This window comes from Lolium perenne, chromosome 2 (assembly GCF_019359855.2).
Source record: "Lolium perenne isolate Kyuss_39 chromosome 2, Kyuss_2.0, whole genome shotgun sequence".
NCBI classification, from domain to species: Eukaryota; Viridiplantae; Streptophyta; class Magnoliopsida; order Poales; family Poaceae; genus Lolium; species Lolium perenne.
In genome coordinates this window covers 41,610,928-41,632,639 of record NC_067245.2, presented here as the reverse complement: position 1 = coordinate 41,632,639, position 21,712 = coordinate 41,610,928, and the positions used below count along the sequence as shown (strand labels likewise).

The 21,712-nt window shown below is 41.7% G+C and overlaps 1 protein-coding gene across 1 annotated transcript in view; it reads left to right on the top strand.

Annotated features, from left to right (window-relative positions):
- The window catches only part of LOC139835461 (uncharacterized), an 88,037-nt gene that overhangs the window by 51,990 nt on the left and 14,335 nt on the right, over positions 1-21,712 (top strand). The window contains exons 4-5 of the mRNA XM_071825314.1: positions 20,669-21,032; positions 21,136-21,358. Coding sequence (XP_071681415.1) covers positions 20,669-21,032; positions 21,136-21,358 — 587 coding nt within the window. The remainder of the gene's footprint in view (positions 1-20,668; positions 21,033-21,135; positions 21,359-21,712) is intronic.

Below are 21,712 nucleotides of genomic sequence, written 5' to 3'. Positions count from 1 at the left end.
CTCTAACGAGTTTGTTTCGAGTTTGGTGTGGAGGAAGTTTTCAAGGGTCAAGAGAGGAGGATGATACAATATGATCAAGAAGAGTGAAAGCTCTAAGCTTGGGGATGCCCCGGTGGTTCATCCCTGCATATTTCAATAAGACTCAAGCATCTAAGCTTGGGGATGCCCAAGGCATCCCCTTCTTCATCGACAAATTATCAGGTTCCTCCCCTGAAACTATATTTTTATTCGGTCACATCTTATGTACTTTACTTGGAGCGTCTGTATGTTTCTTGTTTTTTGTTTTTGTTTGAATAAATGCTTGTGTGGGAGAGAGACACGCTCCGCTGGTTCGTGTGAACACATGTGTTCTTAGATTTTAATGTTCATGGCGAAGGTTGAAACTGCTTCGTTAATTGTTATATGGTTGGAATTGGAAAATGATACATGTAGTAATTGCTAAAATGTCTTGGATAATGTGATACTTGGCAATTGTTGTGCTCATGTTTAAGCTCTTGCATCATATAATTTGCACCTATTAATGAAGAAATACATAGAGCATGCTAAAATTTGGTTTGCATATTTGGTCTCTCTAAGGTCTAGATAATTTCTAGTATTGAGTTTGAACAACAAGGAAGATGGTGTAGAGTCTTATAATGTTTACAATATGTCTTTTATGTGAGTTTTGCTGCACCGGTTCATCCTTGTGTTTGTTTCAAATAGCCTTGCTAGCCTAAACCTTGTATCGAGAGGGAATACTTCTCATGCATCCAAAATACTTGAGCCAACCACTATGCCATTTGTGTCCACCATACCTACCTACTACATGGTATTTCTCCGCCATTCCAGAGTAAATTGCTTGAGTGCTACCTTTAAATTTCCATTCTTCACCTTTACAATATATAGCTCATGGGACAAATAGCTTAAAAACTATTGTGGTATTGAATATGTACTTATGCACTTTATCTCTTATTAAGTTGCTTGTTGTGCGATAACCATGTTCCTGGGGACGCCATCAACTACTCTTTGTTGAATATCATGTGAGTTGCTATGCATGTTCATCTTGTCTGAAGTAAGGGAGATCTACCACCTTATGGTTAGAGCGTGCATATTGTTAGAGAAGAACATTGGGCCGCTAACTAAAGCCATGATCCATGGTGGAAGTTTCAGTTTTGGACAATATCCTCAATCTCATATGAGAAAATTAATTGTTGTTACATGCTTATGCATAAAAGAGGAGTCCATTATCTGTTGTCTATGTTGTCCCGGTATGGATGTCTAAGTTGAGAATAATCAATAGCGAGAAATCCAATGCGAGCTTTCTCCTTAGACCTTTGTACAGGCGGCATAGAGGTACCCCTTTGTGACACTTGGTTAAAACATGTGCATTGCGATAATCCCGGTAGTCCAAGCTAATTAGGACAAGGTGCGGGCACTATTAGTATACTATGCATGAGGCTTGCAACTTGTAAGATATAATTTACATGATACATATGCTTTATTACTACCGTTGACAAAATTGTTTCTTGTTTTCAAAATCAAAGCTCTAGCACAAATATAGCAATCGATGTTTTCCTCTTTGAAGGACCATTCTTTTACTTTTATTGTTGAGTCAGTTCACCTATTTCTCTCCACCTCAAGAAGCAAACACTTGTGTGAACTGTGCATTGATTCCTACATACTTGCATATTGCACTTGTTATATTGCTTTGCATTGACAATTATCCATAAGATATACATGTTACAAGTTGAAAGCAACCGCTGAAACTTAATCTTCCATTGTGTTGCTTCAATGTCTCTACTGTGAAATTAGTGCTTTATGAGTTAACTCTTATGCAAGACTTATTGATGCTTGTCTTGAAGTACTATTCATGAAAAGTCTTTGCTATATGATTCATTTGTTTACTCATGTCATTTACCATTGTTTTGATCGCTGCATTCATTACATATGCTTTACAATAGTATGATCAAGATTATGATGGCATGTCACTCCAGAAATTATCTTTGTTTATCGTTTACCTGCTCGGGACGAGCAGGAACTAAGCTTGGGGATGCTGATACGTCTCCGACGTATCGATAATTTCTTATGTTCCATGCCACATTATTGATGATATCTACATGTTTTATGCACACTTTATGTCATTATTATGCGTTTTCCGGAACTAACCTATTAACAAGATGCCGAAGTGCCAGTTCCTGTTTTCTGCTGTTTTTGGTTTCAGAAATCCTAGTAACGAAATATTCTCGGAATTGGACGAAATCAACACCCAGGTTCCTATTTTGCCCGGAAGCATCCAGAACACACGAGAACCCCCAGAGAGGGGGCACAGGCCCACCAAACCCTAGGCCGGCGTGGCCAAGGGGGGGCCCACGCCCCCCTATAGTGTGGTCGCCCCTTCGACCTCCTGACGCCGCCTCTTCGCCTATAAAAAGCCCCTGGACCTAAAACCTCGATACGAAAAAGCCACGGTACGAGAAACCTTCCAAACCCTAAGCCACGGTGTGATCTGGGGGACAGGAGTCTCTGTTCCGGCACGCCGCCGGGACGGGGAAGTGCCCCCGGAAGGCTTCTCCATCGACACCACCGCCATCTTCATCACCGCTGCTGCCTCCCATGAGGAGGGAGTAGTTCTCCATCGAGGCTCGGGGCTATACCGGTAGCTATCTGGTTCATCTCTCTCCTATGTACTTCAATACAATAATCTCATGAGCTGCCTTACATGATTGAGATTCATATGATGATGCTTGTAATCTAGATGTCGTTATGCTAGTCAAGTGAATTTTACTTATGTGATCTCCGGAGACTCCTTGTCCCACGTGTGTAAAGGTGACAGTGTGTGCACCGTGTGGGTCTCTTAGGCTATATTTCACAGAATACTTATTCACTGTTATGAATGGCATAGTGAAGTGCTTATTTATATCTCTTTATGATTGCAATGTGTTTTGTATCACAATATATCTATGTGCTACTCTAGTGATGTTATTAAAGTAGTTTATTCCTCCTGCACGGTGTAATGGTGACAGTGTGTGCATCTGTGTTAGTACTTGGCGTAGGCTATGATTATGATCTCTTGTAGATTATGAAGTTAACTATTGCTATGATGGTATTGATGTGATCTATTCCTCCTACATAGTGTGAAGGTGACAGTGTGCATGCTATGTTAGTACTTGGTTTAGTCGTGTTGATCTTTCATGCACTCTAAGGTTATTTAAATATGAACATTGAATTGTGGAGCTTGTTAACTCCGGCATTGAGGGTTCGTGTAATCCTACGCAATGGAGTTCATCATCCAACAAGAGAGTGTAGAGTATGCATTTATCTATTCTGTTATGTGATCAATGTTGAGAGTGTCCACTAGTGAAAGTATGATCCCTAGGCCTTGTTCTTAAATACAGCTATCGCTGCTTGTTTACTGTTTTACTGCGTTACTACTGCTGCGTTACTACTGCTTGTTTACTGTCCTGGGCAAAGCACTTTTCTGGTGCCGTTGCTACTGCTCATACTTATTCATACCAGTTGTATTTCACTATCTCTTCGCCGAACTAGTGCACCTATTAGGTGTGTTGGGGACACAAGAGACTTCTTGCTTTGTGGTTGCAGGGTTGCATGAGAGGGATATCTTTGACCTCTTCCTCCCTGAGTTCGATAAACCTTGGGTGATCCACTTAAGGGAAAACTTGTTGCTGTTCTACAAACCTCTGCTCTTGGAGGCCCAACACTGTCTACAGGAAAAGGAGGGGGCGTAGACATCAGGAACCCATGAGCCAGCAGCGTCGTCAATGTTTTAAAGGCGGCAGGGGATGGAAAGAAAAAATAAACCAAAAATCTATTGGTAAAAAATACAAGAAAAGAAACATTTTCGTTCTGAGAGGATGACATGCGGGACCCATGAGGCAGCAGCATCCTCAGCGTTTATTGTTCATAGAGGTTGACATGTGGGACTCGTGAGCCAGCAGCGTCCTGAATGTTTTAAAGGCTGCAGGAGATCGAAAGAAAAAATAAGCCAAAAATCATTTGGTCAACAAAATCCAAGAAAAGAAACATTTACCGTTCTGAGAGGATGACATGCGGGACCCATGAGGCAGCAGCATCCTCAACGATTCCAAGGCGGTAGGGGATCAAAGGAAAAAAGGAAATATCCCGAAATTAATTAGGGGTTCAAAATAAATCCATCAAAGGAAACTTTTATTGTTCACAGAGGATGACATGTGGGACCGACCTGCCAGCTGCGTCGTCATCGTTTCAAAGGGGGCAGGAGATCAAAAGACATAGGCAAATAGCCATAAATTAGGGGTCAAAAATAACTCCAAGAAAGGAAACTTTTATTGTTCGTAGAGGATGACATGCGGGACCCATGAGCCAGCAGCTTACTCAACGTTTCAAAGGCGGCATGAGATCGAAAGAAAAAGGCAAGTGACAAAATATCAGGAGCCAAAGATAATCCAAGAAAAAAACTTTATTGTACATAGAGGATGACATGCGGGTCCCAATTAGCAACAGCGGTCTCAACGTTTCAAATGCGGCTTGAGATCAAAAGAAAAAGAAAGTTGATTGTACATAGAGGATGACATGCGGGTCCCATGAGTCAGCAGCTTACTCAACATTTCCAAGGTGGCAGGGGATCAAAAGAAAAAGGAAATAGCCAAAAATCAGAGGGTGAAAAAAAACCCAAGAAAATAAACTTTTATAGCACATAGAGGATGACATGCGGGTCCCATGAGCCAGCAGGTTCCTCAACGTTTCAAACGTGGCATGAGATCGAAAGACAAATGCAAGTGACCAAATATCAGGAGCCAAAAATAATTCAAGAAAAGGAACTTGAGTGTACATAGAGGATGACATGCGGGTCCCATTCAGCAGCAGCGGTATCACCGTTTGAGAGGCTGCACGGGATCGAAAGAAAAAGGCAAGTGACCAAATATCAGGAGCCAAAAAGAATCCAAGAAAAGAAATTTTATTGTACATAGAGGATGACATGCGGGTCCCATGAGCCTGCAGGGTCCTCAACGTGGCATGAGATCGAAAGAAAAATGCAAGTGACCAAATATCAGGAGCCAAAAATAATTCAAGAAAAGAAACTTGATTGTACATAGAGGATGACATGCGGGTCCCATTTAGCAGCAGCGGTATCACCGTTTGAGAGGCTGCACGGGATCGAAAGAAAAAGGCAAGTGACCAAATATGAGGTGCCAAAAAAAATCCAAGAAAAGAAAGTTTTATAGTACATAGAGGATGACATGCGGGTCCCATTTAGCAGCAGCAGTCTCACCGTTTGAGAGGCGGCAGGGGATCGAAAGAAAAAGGTAAGTGACCAAATATGAGGTGCCAAAAAAAATCCAAGAAAAGAAAGTTTTATAGTACATAGAGGATGACATGCGGGTCCCATTTAGCAGCAGCGGTATCACCGTTTGAGAGGCGGCAGGGGATCGAAAGAAAAAGGTAAGTGACCAAATTTGAGGTGCCAAAAAAAACTCCAAGAAAAGAAAGTTGATTGCTCATAGAGGATGACATGCGGGTCCCAATTAGCAGCAGTGGTGTCAACGTTTCCAAGGCGGCAATCAGGGGGTCAAAAAAAAACTCCAAGGAAGTAGCCAGAAATCAGGGGGTCAAAAAAATCCAAGAATAGAAAGAATTTTGGTTCATAGAGGATGACATGCGGGACCCATGATCCTGTATCGTAAACGGCTCGATCGGAGAGCATTGAACGAGATGGCGCGATCGAGAAAAAAAACAATGCCAGAGAGGCTGCCATCTGGGCCCTACATCCCTCGGCGGTGCGGATTTGCGTTGACTCGGCCGGCGAACCCGAGAATTCGAGATGCACCACGTCCTGGGCCACCATACGCAACGTTTTGGCCGGTTTCGTCGGGCTAGGTGGCCTCAAAAACGAGAAAAAAAATGTTTTGACATGCACAACGGACAGACCCAAAATCGTCGGCCATGGTACACCAGCAACCACGGCGCGACTTCAACTTCGTCGGCCATGGCAACTTTTCTTGTAGTGATTTGTTGATTACATTACGCACCATACTTAATGTAATTGTCTGTTGTTTGCAACTTAATACTGGAGGGGGTTCGGATGATAACCTGAAGGTGGACTTTTTAGGCATAGATGCATGATGGATAGCGGTCTATGTACTTTATCGTAATGCCCAATTAAATCTCACAATACTCATCATAACATGTATGTGCATGGTCATGCCCTCTTTATTTGTCAATTGCCCAACTGTAATTTGTTCACCCAACATGCTTATTCTTATGGGAGAGACACCACTAGTGAACTGTGGACCCCGGTCCATTCTTAACATCGAATACAATCAACTGCAATACTCGTTCTACTGTTTTCTGCAAACAATCATCATCCACACTATACATCTAATCCTTTGTTACAGCAAGCCGGTGAGATTGACAACCTCACTGTTACGTTGGGACAAAGTACTTTGGTTGTGTTGTGCAGGTTCCACGTTGGCGCCGGAATCCCTGGTGTTGCGCCGCACTACACTCCGCCGCCATCAACCTTCAACGTGCTTCTTGGCTCCTACTAGTTCGATAAACCTTGGTTTCTTACTGAGGGAAAACTTGCCGCTGTACGCATCACACCTTCCTCTTGGGGTTCCCAACGGACGCGTGCTGTACGCGTATCAAGACTGTTTTCTGGCGCCGTTGCCGGGGAGATCAAGACACGCTGCATGGGGAGTCTCCACCTCCAGTCTCTTTACTTTGTTTTTTTGTCTTGCTTTACTTTTATTTACTACTTTGTTTGCTTCATTATATCAAAACACAAAAAAATTAGTTGCTAGCTTTACTTTATTTACTGTCTTGTTTGCAATCTCCATATTAAAAACATAAAAAAATTAGTTACTTGCATTTACCTTACTTATTTCATCATGTTTCCTCCTAATTTTACTTTAAAAGATATACCGGTAGGACAAGGGTCTATAATTGGAAGAGATAATATAGAAGAATTTTTCACCCATGTTAGTATGCATGAAGATCTTGAAGATATACCCCTGGCAAAAACTGTCCCTACCTATGAAGATGCCTCTGTCTGTTTGGTACGCATGATGGATACTAGATTTATTAGTCTCAACCCCATGATACAACACATGTTTCTTACACTTTCTGATATGGAGAGGGGAGAAAAGAGAGATTTTGTTTTAAAAGTCCTCGTGCGAGAATTTGAGGATATAGCCAAAGAAGCTAGAAAAGTTTTTATTAAGCATAAGAGGCTTGGTATGTTCACCGATTTTAAAAGAACACTTGAAAAGATGGATATGGATAGAATTAAGTACACTAATAATGTTAATGATGGTGGGGAGATTAAAGCACCAATACCTTGTAAGCTCCTAGGAATGCATGAAGCTCTAGATGATAATTATGCTTGGCTTGTCCCTGAAAATTTGTTTGATGAGAGTAGCAAGCCCAAGAGTAATGAAAAGGGAGCCTCTGAAACTTATGTATACAAAATACAATGCATGGTTGAGAAAACTCCAAACCCCGCTGTAGATGCATCATCTCCTGATAATACTTGATACACACTTTCTGCGCCTAGCTGAAAGGCGTTAAAGAAAAGCGCTTGTGGGAGACAACCCATGATTTTACTACTGCACTTTTGTTTTATATTTGAGTCTTGGAAGTTGTTACTACTGTAGCAACCTCTCCTTATCTTAGTTTTGTTGCATTGTTGTGCCAAGTAAAGTCTTTGATAGTAAGGTTCATACTAGATTTGGATTACTGCGCAGAAACAGATTTCTTGCTGTCACGAATCTGGGCCTAATTCTCTGTAGGTAACTCAGAAAATTATGCCAATTTACCTGAGTGATCCTCAGATATGTACGCAACTTTCATTCAATTTGAGAATTTTCATTTGAGCAAGTATGGTGCCTCTTAAAAATTCGTCTTTACGGACTGTTCTGTTTTGACAGATTCTGCCTTTTATTTCGCATTGCCTGTTTTGCTATGCTTGATGGATTTTTCTATTCCATTAACTTTCAGTAGCTTTGTGCAATGTCCAGAAGTGTTAAGAATGATTATGTCACCTCTGAACATGTGAATTTTGATTGTGCACTAACCCTCTAATGAGTTGTTTTGAGTTTGGTGTGGAGGAAGTTTTCAAGGATCAAGAGAGGAAGATGATACAATATGATCAAGGAGAGTGAAAGCTCTAAGCTTGGGGATGCCCCGGTGGTTCACCCCTGCATATTTCAAGAAGACTCAAGCGTCTAAGCTTGGGGATGCCCAAGGCATCCCCTTCTTCATCGACAACATTATCAGGTTCCTCTAGTGAAACTATATTTTTATTCCATCACATCTTATGTACTTTGCTTGGAGCGTCTGTTTGTTTTAGTTTTTGTTTTGTTTGAATAAAATGGATCCTAGCATTCATTGTGTGGGAGAGAGACACGCTCCGCTGTTGCATATGGACAAATATGTCCTTAGGCTTTACTCATAATGTTCATGGCGAAGGTTGAATCTGCTTCGTTAAATTGTTATATGGTTGGAAACGGGAAATGCTACATGTAGTAATTGGTAGAATGTCTTGAATAATTTGATACTTGGCAATTGTTATGCTCATGTTTAAGCTCTTGCATCATATACTTTGCACCTATTAATGAAGAAATACATAGAGCTTGCTAAAATTTGGTTTGCATAATTGGTCTCTCTAAGGTCTAGATAATTTCTAGTAAGGGTCGAACAACAAGGAAGACGGTATAGAGTCTTATAATGCTTACAATATGTCTTTTATGTGAGTCTTGCTGTACCGATTCATACTTGTGTTTGTTTCAAATAACCTTGCTAGCCTAAACCTTGTATCGAGAGGAAATACTTCTCGTGCATCCAAAATCCTTGAGCCAAACACTATGCCACTTGTGTCCACCATACCTACCTACTACATGGTATTTCTCCGCCATTCCAAAGTAAATTGCTTGAGTGCTACCTTTAAATTTCTATCCTCTACCTTTGCAATATATAGCTCATGGGACAAATAGCCTAAAAACTATTGTGGTATTGAATATGTACTTATGCATTTTATTTCTTATAAGTTGCTTGTTGAGCGATAACCATGTTCCTGGGGACGCCATCAACTACTCTTTGTTGAATATCATGTGAGTTTCTATGCATGTCCATCTTGTCTGAAGTAAGGGCGATTTACCATGAGTTGAATGGTTTGAGCATGCATATTGTTAGAGAAGAACATTGGGGCGCTAACTAAAGCCATGATCCATGGTGGAAGTTTCAGTTTTGGACAAATATCCTCAATCTCATATGAGAAAATTAATTATTGTTGAATGCTTAAGCATTAAAGAGGAGTCCATTATCTGTTGTCTATGTTGTCCCGGTATGGATGTCTAAGTTGAGAATAATCAAAAGCGAGAAATCCAATGCGAGCTTTCTCCTTAGACCTTTGTATAGGCGGCATAGAGGTACCCCTTTGTGACACTTGGTTAAAACATATGTATTGCGGTGATAATCCAGGTAATCCGAGCTAATTAGGACAAGGTGCGGGCACTATTAGTATACTATGCATGAGGCTTGCAACTTGTAGGATATAATTTACATGATGCATATGCTTTATTACTACCGTTGACAAAATTGTTTCTTGTTTTCAAAACCAAAGCTCTAGCACAAATATAGCAATCGATGCTTCCCTCTGCGAAGGGCCTTTCTTCTAATTTTATGTTGAGTCAGTTCACCTATTTCTCTCCATCTCAAGAAACAAACACTTGTGTTAACTGTGCATTGATTCCTACATACTTGCATATTGCACTTATTATATTACTTTATGTTGACAATATCCATGAGATATACATGTTACAAGTTGAAAGCAACCGCTGAAACTTAATCTTCCTTTGTGTTGCTTCAATGCCTTTACTTTGAAATTATTGCTTTATGAGTTAACTCTTATGCAAGACTTATTGATGCTTGTCTTGAAAGTACTATTCATGAAAAGTCTTTGCTATATGATTCAGTTGTTTACTCATTATATTTACCATTGTCTTGGATCGCTGCATTCATTACATGTGCTTACAATAGTATGATCAAGATTATGATGGCATGTCACTTCAGAAATTATCTTTGTTATCGTTTACCTACTCGGGACGAGCAGGAACTAAGCTTGGGGATGATGATACGTCTCCAACGTATCGATAATTTCTTATGTTCCATGCCACTTTATTGATGATACCTACATGTTTTATGCATACTTTATGTCATATTTATGCATTTTCTGGCACTAACCTATTAACGAGATGCCGAAGAGCCGATTCTTTGTTTTTGTTGTTTTTGGTTTCAGAAATCCTAGTAAGGAAATATTCTCGGAATTGGACGAAATCAACGCCCAGGATCTTATTTTTCCACGAAGCTTCCAGAACACCGGGGGAGATACGAAGTGGGGCGACGAGGCGGCCACACAACAGGGCGGCGCGGCCCAAGCCCTGGCCGCGCCGGCCTGCTGTGTGGGCCCCTCGCGTCGCCCCTAAACCTACCTCATCCGCCTACTTAAGCCTTCGTCGATAATAACTCCAGTACCGAGAGCCACGATACGGAAAACCTTCCAGAGACGCCGCCGCCACCAATCCCATCTCGGGGGATTCAGGAGATCGCCTCCGGCACCCTGCCGGAGAGGGGAATCATCTCCCGGAGGACTCTTCACCGCCATGATCGCCTCCGGAGTGATGAGTGAGTAGTTCACCCCTGGACTATGGGTCCATAGCAGTAGCTAGATGGTCGTCTTCTCCTAATTGTGCTATCATTTTTGGATCTTGTGAGCTACCTAACATGATCAAGATCATCTATCTGTAATGCTATATGTTGTGTTTGTTGGGATCCGATGAATAAGTGAATGCTATGTTATGTTGATTATCAATATCATCTATGTGTTGTTTATGATCTTGCATGCTCTCCGTTGCTAGTAGAGGCTCTGGCCAAGTTGATACTTGTAACTCCAAGAGGGAGTATTTATGCTCGATAGTGGGTTCATGTCTCCATTAAATCTGGGGGAGTGACAGAAACCCCTAAGGGTGTTGATGTGCTTTTTCCACTAGGGATAAAACATCAATGCTATGTCCAAGGATATATTTGTTGATTACATTACGCACCATACTTAATGCAATTGTCTGTTGTTTGCAACTTAATACTGGAGGGGGTTCGGATGATAACCTGAAGGTGGACTTTTTAGGCATAGATGCATGCTGGATAGCGGTCTATGTACTTTGTCGTAATGCCCAATTAAATCTCACAATACTCATCATAACATGTATGTGCATGGTCATGCCCTCTTTATTTGTCAATTGCCCAACTGTAATTTGTTCACCCAACATGCTTATTCTTATGGGAGAGACACCACTAGTGAACTGTGGACCCCGGTCCATTCTTAACATCGAATACAATCAACTGCAATACTCGTTCTCTTGTTTTTACGCAAACAATCATCATCCACACTATACATCTAATCCTTTGTTACAGCAAGCCGGTGAGATTGACAACCTCACTGTTACGTTGGGACAAAGTACTTTGGTTGTGTTGTGCAGGTTCCACGTTGGCGCCGGAATCCCTGGTGTTGCGCCGCAGTACACTCCGCCGCCATCAACCTTCAACGTGCTTCTTGGCTCCTACTGGTTCGATAAACCTTGGTTTCTTACTGAGGGAAAACTTGCCGCTGTACGCATCACACCTTCCTCTTGGGGTTCCCAACGGACGCGTGATGTACGCGTATCAGGCCTCCAAGAGCAGAGGTTTGTAGAACAGCAGCAAGTTTTCCCTTAAGTGGATCACCCAAGGTTTATCGAACTCAGGGAGGAAGAGGTCAAAGATATCCCTCTCAAGCAACCCTGCGATCACAATGCAAGAAGTCTCTTGTGTCCCCAACACACCTAATACACTTGTCAGATGTATAGGTGCACTAGTTCGGCGAAGAGATAGTGAAATACAGGTGGTATGAATGAATATGAGCAGTAGTAACGGTGACAGAAAATGCTTGCTGGCGTGCAGTTGATGTGGGAGATAGGAATCTTTGTGGTGTGACTTTGCTATTCGGAAACAAGGCCTAGGGATCATACTTTCACTAGTGGACACTCTCAACATTGCAATCATAATTGAATATAAATAAGCACTTCACTATGCTATTCTGAATTACTCTCTGGCAAGATAACGAACACTAATTCATCATGTAGGCAAACCTTAAAGATGTATTCCCAAGTACTAATAAACACCCCACGCTGTCACTGTGAGCATTCATAGGAGGTACTAACACACCACAATTTCATAGAGACATCCAACTCAAATCATAACTCAGTGAATAAGTATTCTGTGAAATATAGCCTAAGAGACCCACACGGTGCACACACTGTCACCTTTACACACGTGGGACAAGGAGTCTCCGGAGATCACATAAGTAAAATCCACTTGAATAGCATAACGACATCTAGATTACAAAGCTCATCATATGGATCTCAATCATGTAAGGCAGCTCATGAGATCATTGTATTGAAGTACATGGGAGAGAGAGATTAACCACATAGCTACCGGTACAGCCCTTAGCCTCGATGGAGAACTACTCCCTCCCCATGGGAGACAGCAGCGGTGATGAAGATGGCGGTGGTGTCGATGGAGATGCCTTCCGGGGGCACTTCCCCGTCCCGGCGACGTGCCGGAACAGAGACTTCTGTCCCCCGAATCTTGGCTTCGCGATGGCGGCGTCTCTGGAAGGTTTCTCGTACCGTGGCTTATTTGTATCGAAGATTTAGGTCAGGGGGCTTCTTATAGGCGGAGAATCGGAGTCGGAAGGGTTACGGGGGTGCCACACAATAGGGGGGCGCGCCCCCCCTTGGGCCACGCCACCACCCTGTGTGGTGGCCCTGTGGCTCTCCTCTGGTCCCTCTCGGGTGTTCTGGAAGCTTCGTGGAATTATAAGATGCTGGGCGTTGATTTCGTCCAATTCCGAGAATATTTCCTTACTAGGATTTCTGAAACCAAAAACAGCAGAAACAGGAACTGGCACTTCGGCATCTCGTCAATAGGTTAGTTCCGAAAAATGCATAAATATGACATAAAGTGTGCATAAAACATGTAGGTATTGTCATAAAACAAGCATGGAACATAAGAAATTATCGATACGTTGGAGACGTATCACTGCACCCCCTCAAGGCTGCCCTAGCCGGCGCCCCCTCTCCCAAACCCTAGCGGTTCCCTCCTACCTCTCTCTCCCACATAGCTTAGGCGAAGCTCTGTTGGAGATCTCCACCACCACCGCCACCACGTTGTCGTGCTGCCGGGATTCCGAGGAGGATCTACTACTTCCGCTGCCCACTGGAACGGGGAGAAGGACATCGTCATCAACACCGAACGTGTGACCGAGTACGGAGGTGCTGCCCGATTGTGGCACCGTCAAGATCTTCTACGCGCTTTTGAAAGCGGCAAGTGATCGTCTACCGCAGCAACGAGAGCCTCCTCTTGTAGGCTTTGGAAATCTTCAAGGGTTAGTCTCGTTCATCTCCTCGTTGCTCCCATCTTCTAGATTGCATCTTGGCTTGGATTGCGTTCTCGCGGTAGGAAATTTTTTGTTTTCTATGATACGAATCCCTACAGTGGTATCAGAGCCGTGTCTATGCATAGATGGTTGCACGAGTAGAACACAATTGTTTTGTGGGCGTTGATGCTTATGTTGTTTTTATTTCGAGTACTTTGCGTCTTTGTGGCATGGTGGGATGAAGCGGCTCGGGCTAACTTTACATGACCGCGTTCATGAGACTTGCTCCACGTTCGACATGCAACTTGTATTGCATAAGTGGATTTGCGGGTGTCTGTCTCTCCCACCATAGTGAAGATTCAATTTACTCTTTCTATTGACAACACTAGTATCACCGTTGTGGTTCATGTTCGTAGGTAGATTAGATCTCACACGAAAACCCTAAACCACGTAAAATATGCAAACCAAATTAGAGATGTCTAACTTATTTTTGCAGGGTTTGGTGATGTGATATGGCCATAATGTGATGATGAATATGTATGAGATGATCATTATTGTATCGTGGCAACCGGCAGGAGCCTTATGGTTGTCTTTAAATTTCATGTTGAGTAGTATTTCAAAGTAGTTGTAATAGTTGCTACATGAGGTGAACAACCATGAAGACGGCGCCATGGACCTTGACGCTACGCCGACGATGATGGAGATCATGCCCGTTGATGATTGAGATCATGTCCGTGCTTTGGAGATGAAGATCGAAGGCGCAAAGACTAAAGGGCCATATCATATCACATATGAATTGCATGTGATGTTAATCCTTATGCATCTTATTTTGCTTAGATCGCGACGGTAGCATTATAAGATGATCCCTCACATTAATATCAAGATAATAAAGTGTTCTCCCCTCGTATGCACCGTTGCACAGTTCGTCGTTTCGAAGCATCTCGTGATGATCGGATGTGATAGACTCAACGTTCACATACAATGGGTGTAAGCCATGTTGCACACGCGGAATACTTGGGTTTGCTTGACGAGCCTAGCATGTACAGACATGGCCTCGGGACAACGGAAACCGAAAGGTTGAACACGAGTCATATGGATGATATGATCAACATGTTGATGTTCAGCATTGAAGCTACATCATCTCACGTGATGATCGGTTTTGGTGTAGTGAATTTGGATCGTGTACCACTTAACAACTATGAGGGATGTTGTATTAAGTGGGAGTTCATTAGTAATTAGATTAAAACATGAACTAATTATCATGAACATAGTCTGAGTAGTATTTTGAATTAATTTTGTAGTATTGGCATATGTTTTCTACCATGCGCTAGTCTTATAATTGAGATAGAAATACTGTTAATATCTGATAAGAAACTTTACAGACTGGTACCGTATTGTTAAAGAATCAATAAATGATCAAGTACTATTGCAAACTTTTAGTAAACCTCACATTGTTGATTCAAAGAGCTATGGTTTCAATTAGTACCTAAAGTTATCTTGTCTCCGTGAAACTTGAAGTTCAAATCTGTTTGAAAAGTAAGGAGCTGAAAATTTAGTTTTCAGAAATAATCAAGGTATGAGATATATGTGATATCTAAGACCTTATTGTAAGATGATAGAATATAATTTGGTGAGACTACATAAACTCATAAGTTTTATGGGAATGTATGAAGGTTGAAGACGTCAGGCGTCCCAATCCTCCAACTATTGGGGCACTAACGATATTCGCATATCCATGAAGTGATCGTCCTTAGTATGCACCGTTGCTAAGACTCGTCGTTTCGAAGCATCACGTGATGATCGGGTGTTATAGATTCTACGTGTGCATACAATGGGTGCAAGCCAGATTTGCACATGCGAATACTAAGGTTATACTTTACGAGCCTAGCATGTACAGACATGGTCTCAGAAAGTCGTCATGAATTGATGGATAAAATTATGAGTGAAATTGTTCATCATATTAAAAGATTACTAATAGTGAAATCCGGAACACTTGTCATATGATGATCAACTTCAAAAGTAAGAACCTCAAGATTATTGGTATTTGACCAACAAATCTAGAAGTTATTGATGTTGAAGTGTTTTTCTGAATAATGAGGAAAGCTAAAAAGAGAAACTACAAAAGATATTTTGGCAAAAAGAAAATAAAAGACTAGAAAGTCTAGCTCAGGTGTATATAAATGATATACATGTTATGGTTGTATTCTTAGTTAGGTCACACAATGAAATTCTTGGGTATTTATACCATATTGGTTGGTATGAAGTGTCATGCAAAACAACGCAATACAAGAATACAATGGCCTAAGTGACTGACAAGGAATATGATAGGAATGCACGTCTGGAACAAAAATAAAGTGTGATTATGTTCATCGTTGGCATTCTATCTAGCCCTTAGAATTTATAATAAAGAACTTAATAATTGTTATTTTGCTCTGGTCAAATGAAAACAATGAGTTGTTCAAATTATGACATTACTCCATGTACGATGGATAAGTTATTATAAATCTTAATGGTGAAACACACACACATAATACTGACGCTAAAATGCCATAAGACAAATGATTTGAATTCCACTTATTTGTGGAACCACCATTTAGGTCATGTTGGAAAGGAACGCATGAAGAAACTCCATGCAAATGGATTATTGGAGTCACTTGATTTTTGAATCATTTGGCGCTTGCAAATCTCTTCTAAAAAGAATGACTAAAATACCGTTCATAGGCCAAGATTTGAACGGGCAACTAACTTAGCGGAAACATACATGATGATGTATATGGTTCACTGGGCATAGTTGTGTGCGGGAGATTCTTCTACTTCATGAAAACTTCCAACAATGAATTGAGTATATATATGTGGATATATTCGATAAGGAAGAAGTTTGAAACATTTGAATGGATTCAAATAAATTTAAGCATGAAGTGAAAATCATCGTAATAGAAAAGTCGAATATCTATGATTAGATCATAGTGGAAATATTTGAATTACTAGTTTTAGCGAACATCTAAGAGAGTTATGAAATTGGTCTACAACTCACATTTCTTGGAGTATCATTGTAATGATGAAGTATCCGAGAGATGTATCCAAACCTTGTTGGGTCAATGATGAGATAAAATATTAATGCCATTATAATTTTTTATGGATTATGCTTTAGACTACCGTTTTTACACTAAATAGAGCATCATCATGATCCATTGAAATGACACCATACAAGTTATGGCATGGATATGAATCTTAATAGTCCTTTCTTAAATTTTGGTATGCATAGCATATGTAAATAAGTTTACGACCAAAATCAGATGAATGTCTTTGTTGGTTATCCCAAAGTATTGATTGGGAATTCTTTCCACTATGGAGACAAAGACAAAAGTGTTTTTCAATGTTTCTTATTTCCGAAAAATTGTTTCTAGCGAAGTATTTGAGTGGGAGGAAAATAGAACTTGATAAGGTTTATGAACCTGAGCATAATGATCAGAGTAGCGCAGAATCGGAATTGGTTTCGGAAGCGGCCACGACGATCATGGCTCTCATGACTACAAAGTGTTTTAGCCATGGAGATCGAAGTACATATTGAACCTTGTAGGTATGGTTTACTTTGTGATCAAATAAATGATTTGTAGATAAAGGATTGATTTTGAACAATGATAAACCAACTACAAACAAAGAAGTTATGATGGGCCCTGACTCTGTTAAAATGGCTATACGCCATGAAATCCAAGATAGATGAATACTTATTGAAAGTAAATGGATCTATAAAATTGATGAAGCTTGACTTGTCGAAAAGTTGTTTACGACAAAGTTGAAAGAGTTGACTACGATAAGATTAGATCTTCCGTAGCAATGCTTATAGTCTATGTGGATTATTCTAGTAATCACTACATATTTCTTTTATGAGATATGCTAGTAGGATGGCAAAATACATTACTTATCAGAAGTGTGTATTAAAGGTGTATACAAGATACAACCAAGAGTTTTGCTGGTCCGTGGAATACTAGATAGGTATACAAACTTCAATTGCATGAAGTGAGTATCGTGGAGTTGGAATCTTCACCGGATGAAATAGTCAAAGAGTTTTTGATTTCATCAGAAACGATGAAGATGCTTGCATTTGCAAGAAATTAAGTGGGAGCGCTGAGACATATTTATAATACTTACGTAGATGACATATAGTTGGTTATAAATGATGTAATTATATACTTGATTAAAAATGTTTCATTGAGAATTAACTTCAATGAAAGAATAAGGACTGAAACATATTTAGTGTTAAGATCTATGAAGATAGATTGAAACACATAATAAGTTTAAGTCAAAGTACATAGAATGGATATTGAAGTAGTCCAATATAGAAATATTAAGAAGATGTTCTTTTCATGCGAAGGTTTAACAAGACTTGAGTGTAATTGACACTCAATGAGTAAAAACACATGAGTGATTTTAGATCACGAATAAAATGTACAAAAATTAGATGTCCTATACTCTAAAGAGTTAGGAGCATATACCAGAATGATTCATGTGATGATCATTGGACAAACAGTAAGAATATCCCTGTGTGCTTTAGAAGAACCAAGGATACATATATAGTTTTATATGGGGTAATGACAAACAAATCGCTGTAAGGTATTGCACCGATATTTGTTTGTTCACATATAAAAATGAAATTCAAATCTCAATTAGACTAAGTGTTGTTTAAAAGGTAGCACAATCCTAGATTTAGAAGAGTTATAAATATTGTGACGGATTCTACAAATAAAGGCATAGTATGTCATTGTTTTGACAATGAACTGAGGATGTTTAAGTCGAAGATTTCTTGGAGAACTTGGTGTAGTTTCGATAGTGTCAGAACTTTGAAACTATATTGTGTATGACAATATTAGTGACATATTTCAGACCGCGGAATCAAGGTTCCACCAGAGGACTGAACATATAAGAATAATGCCGACTCATTTGGAAAATGAGTAATGCGTTGAGACGCAAATGAATTGCAAAATACATATGTTTCTGAGCATTTCATATCCGTTGACTAAAACTTCTCCCGTGAGCAAAACATGATAAAACACCGGAAGGCCAAGGTGTTATATCTTTACATATGTAAACTAGATTATTGACTCTAGTGCAAGTGGGAGACTGTTGGAGATATGCCCAAGAGGCAATAATAAATGGTTATTATATATCTTTGTGTTTATGATAATGTTTACATACCATGCTATAATTGTATTAACCGAAACATTGATACATGTGTGTTATGTGAACAACAAAGAGTCCCTAGTAAGCCTCTTGTATAACTAGCTTGTTGATTAATAGATGATCATGGTTTCGTGATCATGAACATTGGATGTTATTAATAACAAGGTTATGTCATTATATGAATGATGTAATGGACACACCCAATTAAGCGTAGCATAAGATCACGTCATTAAGTTATTTGCTATAAGCTTTTGATACATAGTTACCTAGTCCTTTCGACCATGAGATCATGTAAATCACTTATACCGGAAAGGTACTTTGATTACATCAAACGCCACTGCGTAAATGGGTGGTTATAAAGATGGGATTAGGTATCCGGAAAGTATGAGTTGAGGCATATGGATCAACAGTGGGATTTGTCCATCCCGATGACGGATAGATATACTCCGGGCCCTCTCGGTGGAATGTCGTCTAATGTCTTGCAAGCATATGAATAAGTTCATAAGAGACCACATACCACGGTACGAGTAAAGAGTACTTGTCAGGAGACGAGGTTGAACAAGGTATAGAGTGATACTGATGATCAAACCTCGGACAAGTAAAATATCGCGTGACAAAGGGAATTGGTATCATATGTGAATGGTTCATTCGATCACTAAGTCATCGTTGAATATGTGGGAGCCATTATGGATCTCCAGATCCCGCTATTGGTTATTGGTCGGAGAGAAGTCTCAACCATGTCTACATAGTTCGCGAACCGTAGGGTGACACACTTAAGGTTTGATGTCGTTTAAGTAGATATGGAATATGGAATGGAGTTCGAAGTTTTGTTCGGAGTCTCGGATGGGATCCAGGACATCACGAGGAGTTCCGGAATGGTCCGGAGAATAAGATTCATATATAGGAAGTCATTTTCTAGGTTTGAAAATGATCCGGTATTTTCTCTGGAAGGTTCTAGAAGGTTCTAGAAGAGTCCGGAAGAAATAAGGATGGAAGGTGGAGTCCCAGAGGGGCTCCACCCACCTTGGCCGGCCAGCCTAAGGGAGGAGGAGTCCCAAGTGGACTCCTCCCCATGGTGGCCGGCCACCCCACCAAGGAAAGGGGGGAGTCCCACTCCCCCTAGGTTTGGTCACATGGAAGGTTTATGTTGGGGTCTTATTCGGAGACTTTGACCTAAACCTTGGGGCTTCCACCTATATAAAGAGGGGAGGAGAGGGGCTGGCCGGCCACATCAACACCACCATGGCCGCACCCCCTCAAGGCTGCCCTAGCCGGCGCCCCCTCTCCCAAACCCTAGCGGTTCCCTCCTACCTCTCTCTCCCACATAGCTTAGGCGAAGCTCTGTCGGAGATCTCCACCACCACCGACACCACGCCATCGTGTTACCGGGATTCCGAGGAGGATCTACTACTTCCGCTGCCCGTTGGAACGGGGAGAAGGACGTCGTCATCAACACCGAACGTGTGACCGAGTACGGAGGTGCTGCCCGATTGTGGCACCGTCAAGATCTTCTACGTGCTTTTGAAAGCGGCAAGTGATCGTCTACCGCAGCAACGAGAGCCTCCTCTTGTAGGCTTTGGAAATCTTCAAGGATTAGTCTCGTTCATCTCCTCGTTGCTCCCATCTTCTAGATTGCATCTTGGTTTGGATTGCGTTCTCGCGGTAGGAAATTTTTTATTTTCTATGCTACGAATCCCTACACTTCACACTTTTGGCTGTGCTTGTTGGCCAAATCTTCGCCCCTACAACACACGCAAGCTAGCTTTCCGTTCCACGCGCTGTGTTTTTCTTGGCTACAGTCCTCTCCACAAGGGTGTTAAGTGTTTGGATGTCTCCACTGGTCGCGTTTATATTTCTCGTGATGTTGTCTTCGATGAAAACGTTTTTCCTTTCGCCACCTTGCATCCTAACGCCGGTGCCCTCCTCAAACGTGAAATTCTCCTTCTTCCTACAACCACACCTAATGAGAGTGCCCAAAATATTGATGATCACTTGGCTCCTATTGTGCCTGTTACTGTTCCTTTGTCTGTTGCTCTACAGGACCCTACAGATGCTGCTGAAAATTCCTTGCAAAATGATGCTCCTACTCCTCAAACAAGTGCTGCAGAAACTGCAGAAAATGACGAACTGGGCGCCGGATCCGAGGCAGATTCTGGAGAACATTCTTCTCCCGCCAGCGCTGACAGCGAGGAGGATTCTCCCGCCCCGCCCTCGCCTTTCGTGCCGTCCTCGTCTTCCGCGTCCGACACGCCGCGCGCCTCGCCCCGCCACGGCTCCGTGTCGCCGCCTGTGCGGCCAGCGCCCGCCCTGGAGCCCGCGCGCGCCAATCTGGAACAGCCGCGTGGCGCTGCCTTTCGGCCTGCCCCCGCCACTGCCGATGCTCCCCCTGGATCAGCTGCGCCCGGTCACGCTGTGGTGCCTCCTGCTGCACCATCTTCTCCGCATCCTGGACCGCGTACTCGCCTTCAGAGACGGTACTGTGCTCTATGGTATGCTTGCTTCTACAGGTGAACCTCGCAATTTGCCTGATGCCCTTGCTGATTCTCATTGGCGTGCTGCTATGCAAGATGAATATGATGCCCTCATGATGAACAAAACATGGACTCTTGTTCCTCCCAGTGAAAATAAGAATGTCATTGATTGCAAGTGGGTTTATCGTATCAAACGCCGAGCTGATGGTACCATTGATCGCTACAAGGCTCGTTTGGTTGCAAAGGGTTTCAAGCAACGGTATGGCATTGACTATGAAGATACTTTTAGTCATGTTGTTAAAATAGCTACTATCAGGATTGTTCTGTCTATTGCTGTGTCTCGCAATTGGTGTCTCCGGCAGCTAGATGTCAAGAACGCGTTTCTTCATGGTGTTCTGGAAGAGGAAGTATACATGAAGCAGCCTCCTGGTTTTGCACATCCCAATGCTCCTAACTACATATGTCGTCTTGATAAAGCTCTCTACGGTTTGAAACAAGCCCCTCGAGCCTGGTATTCTCGTTTGACTACAAAACTCCAGGATTTTGGTTTCATACCTTCAAAGGCTGACACCTCTTTGTTCCTCTACACCCGAGCTGATGTCACTATTTTTGT